Here is a 17361-nt window from a genome sequence, read left to right as displayed (position 1 = left end):
GTGACAGAGTGAGACCCTGTCTCCAAAAACAAAAAAGCGCTTTCTTAAAATTAAACTTGTAGTCAGTCACATTGTAACTTTGGACAGAGGAAGTTAATTTCCCCTTTGGTTTCTAAGTTAGCTTTTTGGGAATCACACTGTAAAATTTCATGGTCTAGTTCATTTTTAATGGTCCTTAGTTCTGCAACTCAACTTTTAAGCAAGCATGATGCTTCAACCTGCTTACTTTGTCTCTGTTTGGTAAAGTCTGTTTGGATGGTGGGGGAGCCATTCACCCAAGGTTGTTACTTGTTTGGTCTGTTTATCCTAGGGGTCCATCTGTATACAATGTCTAGAGTTTACAAAGGGCCATTCCGTTGAAGATGTTTATTACAGAGCCTTGCTGTCTTTCTAACGTGTTAGATACATTCCCCTATTTTCAGTCAGTGGACTTTTTAAGAGTAAATAATTTTAAAATATTCTTTTTTATTTTCTTTTTAATTACAGAGCAAAGAGATTGCATTCCAACTTCATGAGGATTTAATGAAGGTTCTTAATGAGCTTTATACGGTAAGCACATAATCTTTCTTCTTTTCTAGAATTCTTGGGTTAGAATTCTGGTTTGTAAAAACACTGCTTATTGTAGTATTCATTCCAAGCCAGAGTGACAGTGGATCCTCATCTGCTTGAAATACAGGAGCAAGTGGATAGGTGTACACAGCTACATTCCTTTGCCACTCCATCCCGATTTGGAGAAATTGTACTGAAATAAATTATCTATCTACCTATCTATCTGTCTGCATACACACATATATACACAAGTAGCGCACTTTAAGAAACTAAAGTATAGATGTCTCCATAAGATACGTTTTTAACTGGATTTTATGTGATCTCTACATATATTGAATTCGAGAATATTTTGTTTAAAATTGATGCCCTTGTGGCCAGGCGTGGTGTAATCGCAGCACTTTGGAAGGCCGAGGCTGGTGGATCACTTGAAGTCAGGAGTTTGAGACTAGCCTGGCCAGTGTGGTGAAACCCTGTCTCTAATAAAAATGTAAAAGTTAGCTGGGCGTGGTGGGATGTGCCTGTAATCCCAGCTATTTGGGAGGCTGAGGTGGGAGGATCACTTGACCCAGGAGGCAGAGGTTGCAGAGCCAAGATCGCACCACTGCACTCCAGCCTGGGCAACAGAGTGAGACTCTATCTCAAAAAAAAAAAAAAAAAAAAATGTTGCCGTTATAGAACTTGAGCAATTTAGGTTGTGTTATTCTGGTGCTTTCTTTTTTTTCCACATTTTAGTTCAATTAATTGTTTGGTTAATGACGTATTAAAATTACTTTTGAAGGGTATCAATTTTTTTTGCAATAATTTGCTTTTTTGACTTACATTTTATTTAGGGTACTTCATGTAATCATTAAAAATTAAATAATTTAAAACTACTTTATTAAAAATAACTAAAACTAATGATGTTACAAGTTAGAGTTAGTAATATAATCATGTAAATATTTTTCCACACTTAATGATCATGTTATGAAATACTTCTTTTGGGGGATATTTTATTTTAAGAGAATAAAATAACAATAAATGAGTAATATTAATTTATATTAATGAAAGATATTTGGATTTTTATTGCACAAGATTATTTTGTTTGTTTGTTTGTTTTTGAGAAGGAGTCTCGTTCTGTCACGCAGGCTGGAGTGCAATGGCGCAATCTCAGTCACTGCAACCTCTGCCTCCCGGGTTCAAGCAATTCTCCTGCCTCAGCCTCCAGAGTAGCCGGGATCACAGGCATGTGCCAGCACGCCTGCAAATTTTTTGTATTTTTAGTAGAGACGGGGTTTTGCCGTGTTGGCCAGGCTAGTGTCAAGCTCCCGGCCTCAAGTGATCCACCCACCTCAGCCTCCCAAAGTGTTGGGATTACAGGCATGAGCCACCAAGCCCGGCCTGAATTGGTTTTTTTATAGGCAAACTAAACCTGAAACTCGAAAGCACGTTTCTTGATTTACCAATTCCATTTGTTCCTAAAAAGGCACATGTGTAACATATAGTTTTGTAAATTAAATTTTTAATGCTCCTTTGATACTTACTAATTAAAGAAACTTGTAAGTTAAACTTTTATGAAATGATTCTTTATAAAATGAACTTTCTAGTTTTTTTCTATGTGTGTGATAAATCTATTTTTTATAAAGCACATTTACTACATCTGTGCATGTAAATTGAATTGACAATTTCTGTGTGTTAGTTCCTCCTTCAGAAACTTTCGACTGCATGCAACCTACAAAAGCCACAGGTTAAGAGATTATATCTATATACCAAATGCCTAATGAAACTGATTTTTACGTGATAAAGGCCAATTTATAGCTCCTGCCTTACATGATTTGTTAGTTTCTGATACCCTAAGGTATCAACCATTTCTAGAAGCCCAGTAATTTAAAAGTTAAATGACCTTTGTATACCTGAGACTTCCAAAGAGGAACAAGCAGAAATTCTGTGTTGTCTTCCATTGAACTCTTTTAAGATGAGGACGTTTTGGCACTTTCCTCGTAGTTCCTTTTGCTTAGACATTGTTTTACCTAGAAATAGAAATCAGTCCTTAATACGTTACAAAAATAAGTCTGCTGGTTGCCATGCCATCATGGGTTAGAGCCTGTTGATTATGGTCTGAAAATAGTAGTGTAGTAAAGACAACAGTGACAAAGATGAACTTGACCACTGAATACAAGAAAAGTCAAAAGAGTGTCCTGAAAATTTTATCTCAGTGAGGGATATATATAATGAAATTTCTCCTAGATCCAGCCTATTGATTGCACCTAGACATTTTGCAGACTCTGTAGCGTTCAAGTAAGTAAGCTGACACCTCAGAACTCTTATCAAATATCAGCCCAAAAGCCTGAAAGAGCCAGGTTCTGCCAAAGGCCACCAGGGTTGGAGTGACCCTGTCAGAGTCATTTAAGCTCTCAGAATTGGTTGAGGGATTAAGGGATAGGGCAGACAAGCAATGAGATTTTAATTATGTCATCTGTAGATCACTTTGAGCTCCTGGGAAAAAATTTTACTTTAATCAGAGAGCATGCTCAGCAAGGCCAGAGGTCATGTTCTGTGGGGAGAGAACTTCATATCACTCATGCACATACACACACCCTCTCCCTTTTTATTCTAAAAGGAGATGCTGTTTGGTCCCTCTTGCACATTATCTTCAGATACACAAACTTTGTCTTGTTCAAATAAAATCTATCCATTATATTAATACTTCAGTTTACATTAGGAAAGAGGCGAGATGAGGCATATTTGAACAGTGGAACAATATTTGGAGGAATGTAGTTTAGATTCCCCATTCAACTACTCACTGGTATTGTTGTCATGAACAAATAACCTAGTTGCATCATGCATGGAATTTTGTAGCACTGATGATGTAATAGTGATTGTTGAAGTAACAGGTATAAAATACATAGCCTCGGGGAATTGAGGATGCTTTTTAATTGTCTTTTAAATTACAGTCAACCTTAGTGGTGGGTGACAGCCTTATGTTTGGACTTTCTTACCCCAGAATATTGTTCCCACAGCAATTGTTGATTATTTCAAACATTTTATCAGAAAGCTTTGTCTCAGATAAAATATATATGCTCAGGAAGGAGAATAGAGAGAGATGTCCTATGGCATTTATACATTAGAATGAACTGAGTTTTACCAGCCCAGATTGTACGGATGATGGGATAGATACGATATCATATGATGATATGATAGATATAAAATACAATAGAGCACAGTTTGTGTGGACATGGCATGAAGTGCTGGGCTTACAAGCGGAAGACAGGATGGTGGCATTAGAGTGGCTACTGAAAGAAGAGGAAAGGCTTTAAAGACTTGCAGCTCCTTTACTATATTTTTGCCCAATCTTGCTTTTAATTGCCAATAAAAATAAGGCCTCAAATGGTTTTAAGCCTCTATTTGAATTCTTAGGCAACTACAAAGGACAGCCAGAGCAGTTAAGATTAGTTCAGTCTTCACCAGCTACAGTGGCTCATGCCTGTAATCCCAGAGCTTTGGGAGGCCGAGGTGGGCAGATCACCTAAGGTCAGGAGTTCGAGACCAGCCTGGCCAACATGGTGAAACCCTGTCTCTACTAAAAATACAAAAATTAGCCCGGCGTGGTGGTGGACACCTGTAATCCCAGCTACCCAGGAGGCTGAGGCAGGAGAATCACTTGAACCCAGGAGGTGGAGGTTGCAGTGAGCCGAGATTGCACCACCGCACTCCAGCTTGGGTGACAAGAGTGAGACTCCATCTCAAAAAAAAAAAAAAAGGAAAGAAAAGAAAGATGATTAGTTCAGCCTTGAAGAGCAAAGGTTCTCAAAATAATGACATAAACCAAATAGATGTTTATATTCTCTCTCACAAAAAAAAGACCAAAGATTGACAGTGCAGGCCTGGTATGGAGGTTACATAAATCCTTGCAAGACTCAAGCTCCTCCTACTGCTTGTTCAGGTAAACCCCATTGTAACAGTTGTCCTTAGAATTCAAGATGGTTGCTAGAACTCCAGCCATTACATCTGCATTCATGGCAACAGAATGGAAAAAGGGAGCCTTGCCTTTTAAGGAGACTCCATAAAAGTCTCACACAAGACTTTCATATACATCTCACTGGCCAGAACTTAGAACATGGTCCCTCCAGGCTGCAAGTTAGGTCTGGGAATTACAGTCTTTTAGCTAGCCAGGTCATTGCTAGCCAGTTTTTTAAAAATGGGATTCTGTTCATTTGAAAGAGAAGGGGAGTTATTTGTAGCTAACTAGCCATGCCTGCCAGAGTAGCTAACATTTACCACATGCTGATTATGCTTGTGCTAGTTATTGTGCTAAGCATATTATTTGCATTATCTCATGTAATCCTCACAGCACCTCTATGAGGTAGTTATTCGCATCATCCTCATTTGATAGACGAGGAAACTAAGGCTCAGAGGGACTTGCCCCAGGGTGCACAGTAAGTGATAGGGTGGGATCTCAAGTCCAGGACTGGCTGCAGAGCCTCTACCCTTTACTGTCTTTTTATCTCTATTGCCGTAGTTGTGGGGAACCATTTTCTAAATAAGATCTCTAAATGTTAATGCCTCCCCCACAATACAGAGAACATAAGTAGTTTATTTACCCTTTACTGTCTTTTTATCTCTATTGCCGTAGTTGTGGGGAACCATTTTCTAAATAAGATCTCTAAATGTTAATGCCTCCCCCACAATACAGAGAACATAAGTAGTTTATCTCCAGCTCATTTATAGTTTTTATAATCAATGGCATTAATGTTGCTTTAACAAAATGTACGTGACAAATTGAACATGTGGCTCTATGGCAACCAGTACTTCTTAGACATGTGTATTTAAGTGATTTAACAGGTGGAATTCATTGGCTAAAAGCAAAAGGGTGAACCAGGATCCCTAGACTCCCTTTCTTAGCCTAATTTGCTAATTCTTTTTGAGTTAAACATTTGAAAGCAAGCTAAAGGATAGAATTAGCAAGTTTGGGAGTAGGGTTAAGAAACCAGGGACACCGTCATGCTATCATGAAACAAAAGTAACTGGACTGGCAGTCCGCAAGCTTATATTTGAATCCCAGCTTCATTAATTGTTAGTTGTGTGGCACTGGGAAATCATTTAGCTTCTCTGGGCACTTGTTTTAGTCTGAGTTCTCTATAGATACAGAACCAACAGAATGGGTGTCTGTGTGTGTGTGTGTGTGTGTGTGTGTGTGTGCGCGCGTGTGTGCGCATATGCAAAGTGATTTACTATAAGGAGTTGACTCCCACAGTTATGGAAGATGAGAAGTGCCAAGATCTGCAGTGAGCAAGCTGGAGACCCAGCCAGGAGGGTTAATGGGATAGTTCTAGTCTGAGTTCAGGCCTGAAAACCAGGAAAGCCAATGGTGTAAGTTCCAGTTCAACTCCAGAAAAAGACCAATGTTCCAGCTCAAAGACCATCACACAGGGAGAGTGAATTCTCTCTTATTCAGCCTTTTTGTTCAAAGCAAGTCATCAGTGGGTTGGATAAGACCCACCTATATTGGAGAGGGCAATCTGCTTTACCCAGCCTACTGATTCATATGTTAATCTCATCCAGAAACACTCTCACACACAGCCAGAATCATGTTTGACCAAATATCTGGGCACCCCACAGCCTAGTCAAGTTGACACATAAAATTAATTATTGTGGCATCTGACAAGGCACAAGAGTATAATGGGGAAGGATCAACGCTTAAATCACAGCTCTGCCCCTTTCTGGTGCGTGTGACTCTGTGCCTCAGTTTTCTCATCTGTAAAATGGAGATGAAAAAATACCTCTTAGAGTTGTTAAAAAGGATGAATGTTTAAAGACAAATGGAAACATTTTGCATGCTTGCTATGCTAGGCGCTGTGAGATGTACTAGGGATATAGCTGTGAATGAAAACAGACCAAATCCTTCCTCTCAAGGCATTTACATTCTAGTGAAGAGAGAGAGAGAGAGGCCTTAAATAAATAATATGGCAGGAGTAAGAGCTAAGAGGAAAAGTACAGCTGAGTTGATACAGGTAGAGCATTCAGAACAGTGCCTGTCACATGGTAAATGTTTAAAAAACATTAGTAGTTAGTGTTAGCCTCCTCATCATCATCACCCTCTTTATCAATGGACTGGGGATGGCCCCAGCTTCATGTCAGCCTCACAAAGTAAATGCAGATATCAGGAATGATTTTAACAGTAATTACAGATGGTTTTTTACATATATATGAATTTTTCTTATGATGAATATATGATACTTTTGTACCAAAAAAAAAAAAGGAAGGTAACTTCCCTAAGAAACTACATTGATAGTAAATGTTCACAGGGCTGTGATCGGAGAAGTGGAAAAGTAAAAGGCAAAAGCAGAGAAAAGTGGTAACAGAAAGGTTAGAGGGAACATTCAAAACAAAATGTGCCTTCATCGGCCCAATAAAGAGGTCATATGAAATGGGTTTAAAGTGTTAAGCCTGTCCCACCACCAAAATCTCAAAAGGTTATGCAGTATTTTAATAGAAGAACCATGATTTGCCCTTTATTACTGTTTCTTTACTTTCTCTAGGCATTACAGCATTACACTCAGCATTTTACAAAACAAGGAGTTGACCACTCTCAGTCAGCTAATTCTAATCAAGATTAACACAGATGTCATGATAAATCCATGTGAAATTGATTGTTAATTGTATGTAATTGATTATCACACTCTCTGTGCATCAGCAGCACACACAGCTAGCCAGAGTCAAGAGGTAATCTATCCTCAAGTTCCATTAGATCAAGAGGAAGAGAACTGAGGAAATGAAGATTTATCCAACCCTTTACCTTGAGGGCAAGCACATCCCATTTATTTCCCACAGCAGCACTATGAGGCAAGTATGCCTAATCTCAGGCTTACATGTGGGAATTGGGGCTTGGAATAATAAGCTCAGGGTCACACAGACAGTAAATGACTGATCCAAAATCTAAACCCACTTCTGTTCCCAAGGCCCATCAGTTCCTCACTGGGCAGCTGCCTTAGAGAAGGACGTGCAGAGGAGGTGGCAGGAGGAGGGGTAAACCTGAGTTAAAGGATCAGTAAAACTCTCTATGACAGACACTTGTGAAAACATGAGCTTACTAGACTGTTATATGGGTTACAGAATGGGCAAACCCAAATGACTTTGTGTAATCGGCTTTCATATTAGGATATGAAGCCAGGTGTGGTGATTCACATCTGTAATCCCAACACTTTGAGAGGCTGAGCTGGGAGGATCAATTGAGCCCAGTTTGAGACCAGCCTGGGCAACGTGGCAAAACCCTGTCTCTACCAAAAAACAAATAAATTTAGCCAGGTGTGGTGGTGTGTGCCTGTAGTCCCAGCTGCACAGGAGGCTGAGGTGGGCAGATCACCTGAGCCCAGGAGGTCAAGACTGCAATGAGCCGTGATTGTGCTACTGCGCTCCAGCCTGGACTCCAGCCTGAGTGACAAAGTAAGATCCAGTCTCAAAAAAAAGAAAAAGAAAAAAAAATCAGGATATGTTCATTTTGGGTGCAGCCTTTCATTTAGCTTTAGTGTTATAATGTAAAATTTCCTCTTCAGTGTGCGTTCATACACAGTGGTTACTTCTAAGGATCCATGTCTTGCTCCATTCGGCTTCGTTTTCTTCCTAATGAGCGCTAAATCCAATATGCCTCTATTAGTCAGTTTTCACACTGCAATGAGGAAATACCCGAGACTGGGTAATTTATAAAGAAAAGAGGTTTAATTGACTCAGTTCCCCATGGTTGGGAGGTCTCAGGGAACTTACAGTCATAGCAGAAGGCACCTCTTCGTAGGGCAGCAGGCGAGAGAATGAGTGCCAAGTGAAGGGGCAGCCCCTTATAAAACCGTCAGATCTCCTGAGAACTCACTCACTACCACGAGAACAGCATGGAGGAAACCACCCCTGTGATTCAGTTCTCTCCACCTGGTCCTGCTCTTGACACGTGGAAAGGATTGTTACAATTCAAGGTGAGATTTGGGTGGGGACACAGCCAAACCATATCAATGCCTAACAAATGTAAATGGAGTATGGAAGCTGTCCTGGTGCAAACCCAGAGGTGGGCTGAGTAACTTTCACAGGAGCGGTTTCAAAAACAGTTGATGTGAGCACAGAATCCAGCCTGGCCTTTATGTATCTTTGAAGCCCTTGTCTCTTTAAAACGTTTAAATTAAAAAAAAAAAAAAAAAAAAAAAAAGCTGATTATTTTTAGAGGGAAAGAAAAGATGCTGTTTATTATTTCAAGCCCTTCCTTGAAAACAGCCTCTGAGGACTGCGGAGGGAAACTTTGTTGGCTGGTTTTGTGAGCCTCCCACAGACCAGGAGCTAATGTATCCTTCTATAAAGAAGAAACATGCCCAAGGCAAGGTTGAAAAGTCATTCCGAGAGCCCAAGATACTTGCCACCTCATATCGGAAGATTTTTCTCTGAGCCTCAAAGAGGTTTTTGACCTTGAGAGGGGACGAGTGGGGGTTACGTACTTCTTTTAGCTCAAGGGCATTTTAAGAATTTGAAATATATGTATTTCAGTAGTGAAAATGGAAATTCATTCCTTTGAGACAGACTACAGAGGCCTGGGTCTCAAAACAAAACACTGAACAAAGGGAAATAAGGAGTAGGAATATGTAAAAAGCTCCCAAACTGAAAATCTCTTTGGAGTACCACATTCTCCACGATGCCTCCTGGAAAACTTTTTTTAAAACACTCTATTTAGGGACCTTGGGCTGACAAAGAATTTCCGTACCTCCTTCCCCTGGCTTTGATTGCTAGACACTTCAATGGAAAGAAAGAGGGATTGGGATCGTGTGACTCTCTGCGAGGAACTTCTGAATTCTAATCTTGGCCTTGACACACACCGACTTTGGAGACTAGATTAGCTAATTTAACCTGGCTTTGTTTTCCTGCCAGAATGATCGGGATTAATAAAATGACCAATTCAAGGATCTCTGAGAAGAACTGTTTGATAAGAACTTTATACGTAGACATCTTTGAGGGCGTGCTGATCAATGATGCCAACTGCTTCCTACCTCCTGCTTATAGTTTCATTTTCTTTCTGATATTTAAGAATTAATTATGATTAATGTTTATATACCACAAGTAAGGCTGTCTTTTATTAAAAGAAGTGAGCCATATGAACCCCAATGTAATTATTTAGCTTAGAAATGAGAATGTGTTAGAAAGTATACTTTAGTGAAAAAAAAATTCTAAAGAATGTTTTACATCCAGAATCCTTCTCAACGAAGTATTTTGTCCAAACTATTACATTCTGAAATACAGTATTATAATCTTTAAGTGATTAGAATGCTTTAATGACAGACGTCTTAAGCAGTTTCTAGTACTAAATATATATGATACTTGCCAAAATAAATTAGAGGCATTTTTCTTGGATTTTACTGTTCGAAATTGGACCAGAAATGTAAAAGATCACATGAAGGAAATCAAGCTCTAAATCAGTTGTTATCAGATGATCCAATTCAACATATTTTAACTCACTGGCATGGTTTTCTAACTCACATGATTATGTGAATTTGATCCTACCATAGTTTGATAGCATTTGGGGACTGAAATGGACCTTTAGGAATGTTCAAATTAAGAGCCAGGCACAGTGGCTCATGCCTGTAGTCCCAGCATTTTGGGAGGCCAAGGCAGGCAGATCACCTAATGTCAGGAGTTCGAGACCAGCCTGGCCAACATGGTGAAACCCCATGTCTACAAAAATATAAAAATTAGCCAGGCGTGGTGATGCGCGCCAGTCATCCCAGCTTCTTGGAAGGCTGAGTCAGGAGAATCACTTGAACCCAGGAGGTGGAGGTTGTGGTGAGCAAAGATCATACTGCCACACTCCAGCCTGGGGGTCAAAGCAAGACTCCTTCTCAAAGAAAAAACAAAAGAAATGTTCAAATTAACCTCCTCATTTTGGAAGAATATCCGGAAGGCTCAGAGAGATTAAGTGATTCACTTATGTCCCAGAGCTAACTCATGGCCAGGTTGGAACTGAAACCCAGGTTTTATTTTAATTCAGATTAGCAAGAAGGTTCTTGTGAAGTGTGTGCTGCTATGCTAGGAGCTTCAGTTGAGACAGTACCAGTTCAGGAGGCTTTCAGTCTAGCAGAGGTGCTAAAGTTAAGAGATAATAACAGCTAACCTTTGTGCCAGGTACTGTTCCAAGCACTTTACATAATTACTTCTTTATATTTTCCCAACAACCCTGGGAGGTAGTTGAGGCACAGAGATGTTAAGTACCTTGCCCAAGGTCACACAGCTAGCAAGTCTCACACGAGGCGGTCTATGCTCTTAGCCCACGTGCTGTACTCCCTTTTTACTGGTGAATATAGTGTGGGTACATAACACAGACTGTTATGTACCCACAGATAGGTTCAGGCAGAGGACTTTGGAGATCCAAAGAGAGGGGTCCATGTTGAAGACTGAGAAAATTGCAGAGAGGAAAAGGTCTACAAATGGACTTGAGAGGATAGCCAGGATTTTAGTAAGAGGAGAGATGAAACAGGGGAAAGGCATCTGAGGAAAAGGAACAGTGAGAGCCAAGGCACAGAGTTGGGAAAAAGCACAAGGTGCATTCGTAGAATCTCTCTCTCTGGAGCCTTATCTAGGGAAAGAGGGAAAACCATAAGTTGAATGATTTTGGAACAGCTACTAAAACGAGATTGCAAAGAACATAGGCAGCAAAAAAATGGTTAGACATCTAGTCAAAAGCAGTTTCCAAACTCAGAAAGCTCTCTTGCACAGATTAACAAAGGCCTCTTATTTCTCTTTTTTTCCTATTGTTCCAATAAAAGGAGTGAGATGTATTGGATTTGAGGCATAGAATATATGTGTCAGTTTCTGAACCACTTTTCATTAAAAGAAAAGGATTCCACAGCAGCCTTTCCCTTTTGGTTGATGCGGCAATTCTGAAGGTGTGGAACTTTTATGATTTCAAGATTCTGAAGTATCTTGGGTCCTCAGTGTAAATATTTCATATACTAAACCTTGCCATATAAAGGTCTAATACACACATGTAATGTTGAAGCCATGTGAAACATTTCCCTGAGAAGAACTAAATATTTAAAGTTGCAGGTGACTTGGAAATTCTAGTAAATTTGGTGGCCTTTCATTATACATGTGCTTTCCCCTTCAACACTGCCAACTACTTGAAACTTTCCTTTGCCACCAAAGGCTGTTGCTTAGCTCCTGCTGCCACTGTGGCCCTGGTTAATATCTATTCCATGTGCAAACTCTTGGATATTTCTTTCAGTAGTTTAAACTTGTATTTCAGTGCCTCAAGACATTGTATGAAAACTGCTTTTGAAATAAGAACTTTCTGAATGACCTTCTCTATCACCGACTTTCCCTGTTGACTTGTTGGGCATGATTAAGTCTCTTTGCAGCTCAGTTGCTTTGACCCATAAAACGAAGACCATCCCTCAGTTCCCTGGCCTCTCAAGTGTGTGAGAATAAACAAGTGAGCACTGGATGGGCTAGAGCTATTGTGGGCTGAAAAGATTTTCCTAGTTTGTTCTGGCTGCTGTAACAAAATACCACAAACTGGGTGGCTTACAAACAACAGAAATTTATTTTCCAGTTCTGGAGCTGGGACATCGAAGATCAAGGCAGCAGCAGATTCAGTATCTGGTGAAACCCCTTTGTGGCTCATAGACAGTACATTCTTGCTATGCCCTCACATGGTTGAAGAAACAAGAGGTCTGTCTCACGCCTCTATTGTAAGTGTACTAGTTGCATTCATGAATGCTCTGCTCCCATGACCAATCACCCTGGTTATGTCCCCCTAATCCTGTCATCACCTTGGGGAGTTAGGATTTCAACATATGAAGTGGTGGTGGACACAAATGTTCAGAACATAGCAGATATGATAGAAGAGTGGGGTACTTTATTAATTGTGTTGCATTCATGAAGCATTCACTGTGTGCCAGTGATCACTGCGAGGGCTTGACATGTATTCATTTATTCATTTTTTGTATTCATTTTTCCAACCTTACAGGTAATATTCTTATTCCCAATTTAGAGGTGAGTAAAGCAAGGAACATGGTGTGAGACAAAACTAGTATTTAAACCCAAGCGTTCTGATTCCTGGGATGAACCATTATAGCTTTTCAGAAATGGAATGGGCTCTCTTTTAGGACAGTGCTCCTGTCTTCTTTCCCGGTGGCTGCCAGCAAGTATGGAGAGAGGGGCTACGACTTTAAGGTCTTAGAATTCGCGGAATGCAGTTACTCCACATTTGTCCCAAATCTCAGAATTTGTGTCATGTCTCTAAACCAGATAAATGGAAAGTACTAAAAGCATTGTTGCTTCTGCTCTGAAATTGTTATAGGATTATTTCTATTGCATCCAAGTCTTAAACACCGAATGGCTGGGGGTGGGGTCTTTCAACAAATAATGTAAGTCCTGAGCATGGCTGAGTAACACACAGCCCTGTCATCAGGGAGCTAGGCTAGTGAGATATGTCCATGTACAGTGTTGGGCACCAGACTAGATAGAGATCTCTATGGCTCTGGGCAAGCATGGAGCCACTCAGGAGACTTCCTGAAGAAGCTGACACCTGAATTTAGTGCTAAAGGATGGATGGGAAAAGCGTTCCAAAAAGAGGAGAGTGCGTGAGGGAAAGCACAGATGTGTGAAACATTGCCTCTGCAGGGAACTCCATACACTCTGATATTGCCAGAGTGTTAGCAAATCACTAATGCAAAAATAAATGAAGCAGGCCAGGGGCGGTGACTCATGCTTGTAATTCCAGCACTTTGGAAGACCAAGGCAGGCGCATCACTTGAGGTCAGGAGTTCAAGACCAGCCTGGCCAACATGGTGAAACACCGTCTCCACTAAAAATACAAAAATTAGCTGGGCATGGTGGCTCATGCCTGTAATCCCAGCTACTAGAGAGGCTGAGGCAGGAGAATCACCTGAACCCAGGAGGTGGAGGTTGCAGTGAACCAAGATCTTGCCACTGCGCTCTGTCCTGGGCAATAGAGCAAGACTCCATCTCAATAAATAAATAAATAAATAAATAAATAAATAAATAAAGCATTAAACTGAGATATCTTAAAATCCCATTTCCTAACCATTCTGTCTTACCCCACCACAGTGAGTACTCAAGAGAAAAGAAAGGAAAAGAATCTTTTGCTAAATTAGAATTTATTGGATAAAATACCCTTTATTTCATGTCGAAATCTCTGATAATTGTGAAGTGGGCAGATACTGTAGTATAACACCAAATTGATAATTATGTTTATAAAAAATTATGAACTAATGAACTAGCATAAATCAATAAAGAAGAAAACATAATTGGATTTCTAGTAATAGAACATTAATTAAGTCAAGACAAGGCCTATCTGTTGTACATAGTAGAGGGCTTGAGGAACTTTTGCTGAATATGAATGTTGATTAAGAGTTCCTTAGAGATAAACAAAACCAATAACCCCATCTATGACTCAAAGACTTAAATTAGAACCTGTCTCCAATAACTGCTGGAAAGAGCAAGGGCAGATTAAGATTTATAAGTACACTTCACTTTCCTTACAAATAGAAACATTTTCTTTTTAATAAGGCATAAAACAATTTATCTTCTTTAGGGTAAGTTGATCCTTTTTCATTAGTTTTATTAAAGTACCAAAATCTCATGAAAACTAATTGTAATTTATGTTAACATTTAAAAATCATGGTTAAATTTAGCATTTTGAAAAAGATGACTAATGCCCTGATTTAACTTAAATGTAACCATCAAAAATAGAAGCATGTAGCATATCTGTTAAGTATGTCAGCCCACGCCTACCAAATAGCTCTTGGGTTTTCCTCCTTAATGAGCACTTGATGATTGATCAATAATCAGTTTGGGAGCTAATTAAAGTCACTAGAGTAATAGATATCCCTGTATAAGGTTCATCAATTTAACAGTGTGCTAGACAGACTGTAGGGGCATTGTGCATTTCTAGATAATTTCTGTACAGCAAAGCAGATGAGTTATGGCCTCGGAGCCCATGGAGAATTCCAGGAGGAATCTTATATCCCTGGCATAGCACGGTGGACTCCTTGCTGTCTCAAGTCAACAGAACCAGAAGGAGATAATTAATATAATTTGTTGTTACACTGGCTTTTTCTTTTGGTTAAAATTTATCTGCCAGTTGGGCACAGTGGCTCACTGTGATCCCAGCACTTTGGGAGGCCAAGGTGAGTGGATCACTTGAGGTCAGGAGTCTAAGACCAGCCTGGTCAACATGGTGAAATCCTGTCTCTACTAAAAATACAAAAATTAGCCGGGTGTGGTGGCAGACACCTGTAATCCCAACTACTTGGGAGGTTGAGTCAGGAGAATCACTTGAGCCTGGGAGGAGGAGGTTGCAGTCACACCACTGTCCTCCAGCCTGAGCGACAGAGCAAGACTCTGTCTCAAAAAAAAAAAAAAAAAAAAAAAAATTTATCTGCTATCTACCCTGACACTGAGAAGTACGTTATATATGTTTCCCCAAATAATAAATTATTTTAATTATTATGAGATTAATATTTGAAATCATAGATTCAATATCAATAGAATTTTAGAGTTAGAAAAGGCCTGAGAGGGCACATAAACCAACCACCTCCTTTGTAGGAGTTAGATAAATCTTGCCCTAGAGTCACACAGTCTCTGCATGGCAGACTGAGGGCTCCAACAGAAAATAAAAACTGGAATAACAGTATGGACACTGTTTTCATATTCTACTCCTAAATGTCATCCTACACTATTTCCTCAGAGCTTCATCAGATATTCTCCTTTTAAAGGACATATTAAAATTCTCTTGAAAGGAAGCCTTCTGCACCCAGAAGTTATGCGATCAATTTTTCCTTCTATGATCACGCCTCTACTTTGTACTTTGTCTTTCATCCCACACTTTTCAAAGTGCCTGAGGTATAAAGTTAGATTTGATTGTCTACCTAATTTTGATCCTGTAGAGAGACCTCATGTTGTCATGTTGTCATCTCTAATAGATGAGGCTTATGCTGAGGATCAGAAAGGCTGAGGTTACAGAGTTATTTTGCAGCAAAGCCAGGACCAAAATCCAGGTTTGTTGTTCATAGACCTCTCCATTAAAAATGCTACTCTGTAAATTTACTAGGGGCAAAATCTCAATATGCTATGGTGTTGCAGGACTTTTCCTTAGTTCAGCTAAAGACAGGGTTCTTTGTCCCATGGCCATGAAAATTTAGACTCACAGACATTTTGAATGGTGACAGGGTTTTATTTGGTGAAAAGGAAGAAACGGGGAAAACAGGAACTCTGCATAAGCCAGTGTCCCATGCTCCAGTGCTTCCCCCACTGGAAGATTGAATCTCAGGTTCTATACAGGAAGAGGAGGGACCAAATCCTTCCCACTGCAAAGGGCCTAAACTTCCCCAGGCTCCACCCCGTGAGCAGGCCGGTTGGCGTTTCTCCAGTGACCCCCTCCCACCTGGCTGTGTCAATGGCAGTATGAGATACTTCCATTTTTTTACAAATAGTTAAAAAATCTGCTTCATCAGTCAGATCTCCGGACTAAGAGAGATCCTGAGTTTGCCCCACCATCAGATTGCTTTGTACGTCAGAAGAGAACTGGTTTATCCAGCAGCCAGGCATGGAGCAGGCCTGGGCCAGCACAGAGTGACCCAGGGCAGTGCCCTGACCAGAGCCACGGACCTAGCTCTGCACATTCGTCACCCACTCCTGCCCCCGACAACCCACCACAAGCCCTCACAGTCACTTGAAATTCTGGATGACGTGATTTCCTATTACAAACAAGTGACATGAACTTTCAAAGCAAAAAAAAAAAAAAATTCTGCCTCATGTTTCTTCACTTATTATTGATCTTGAGCACATTTCACACATTTCTTTAGCTTGTCTGTGAATTTTCTGCTGCATTAATTGACCCATCTGAATGTATGAGTATTAGTGCTTTTACTTTTTAGCAATGTACATATTTTCATATAATAAATATTCATGTAATTTTGGCATCAGACATTTTATCTACATTATTTTTTAGTCATTTATTATCATTATACAAAGTATGCATAGAGGGAAACATCACATTGTACCCCATAAATATGTACAGTTTTTATGTGTCAATTACAAATAAAAATATTTTTAAGTCCCCAAAAAAGAAAAAAAAATGCTACTCTGTATGATTACTCCAGAAACAAAAGTGTTAACACTACACTGAACAGAAGCTGATTATTTCTGTGATTTTTCTTAGCCTTATTTCCTCCCTTTGCACATGTGGTCTCTATTTTTCCCTTTGTTTTGCTTAGTCTCTGTATCTCATTTGCCCTGTCACTTGGTTACTTGGCAGTCCGTAGCCAGCAGGGTGCAGAGTCGCAGACAGTGCCTTTTGTTCAAAGCATTTGTTTGGATTATAAATATAATTTGATGATAAATTCAGTCTGTTATGCTGATTTCATTTCAATGGAGTCACAATGTATCTCAAGTTTCCTTTGATAAACTTGCAATAAAGACCATATCTCATGCTATTTAATTGTTCACCTTGGTCTATTTGCTCATTCTAAAGAGTATTGTGTCCAAGTGCAGTGGCTCACGCCTGTAATCCCAGCACTTTGACAAGCTGTCGGGGGGTGGATCACCTGAGGTCAGGAGTTCAAGACCAGCCTGGTCAATATGGTGAAACCCCATCTCCACTAAAAATACAAAAATTAGCCCAGCGTAGTGGAGAGTGCCTGTTATCCCAGCTACTCTGGAGGCTGAGGCAGGAGAATCGCTTGAACCCAAAAGGCGGAGGTTGCAGTGGACTGAGCTCGTGCCATTATACTCCAGCCTGGGTTACAGAGCTAGACTGCATCTCAAAATAAATAAATAAATAAATAA

General features: G+C 40.0%; 1 protein-coding gene across 3 annotated transcripts in view; it reads left to right on the top strand.

Annotated features, from left to right (window-relative positions):
- LOC105474026 (SLIT-ROBO Rho GTPase activating protein 1) overlaps positions 1-17361 on the top strand; it is a 303892-nt gene that overhangs the window by 179034 nt on the left and 107497 nt on the right. For all 3 annotated transcript variants that reach the window (XR_011609066.1, XM_071071504.1, XM_071071505.1), the window contains exon 4: positions 487-549. Coding sequence is in view for 2 of the 3 variants with exons in the window: in XM_071071504.1 (XP_070927605.1) it covers positions 487-549 (63 nt within the window). In the remaining variant the exon portion in view is untranslated. The remainder of the gene's footprint in view (positions 1-486; positions 550-17361) is intronic.

This window comes from Macaca nemestrina, chromosome 10, assembly GCF_043159975.1.
Source record: "Macaca nemestrina isolate mMacNem1 chromosome 10, mMacNem.hap1, whole genome shotgun sequence".
Taxonomy (NCBI): Eukaryota; Metazoa; Chordata; class Mammalia; order Primates; family Cercopithecidae; genus Macaca; species Macaca nemestrina.
This window is presented reverse-complemented; position numbering and strand designations above follow the sequence as displayed.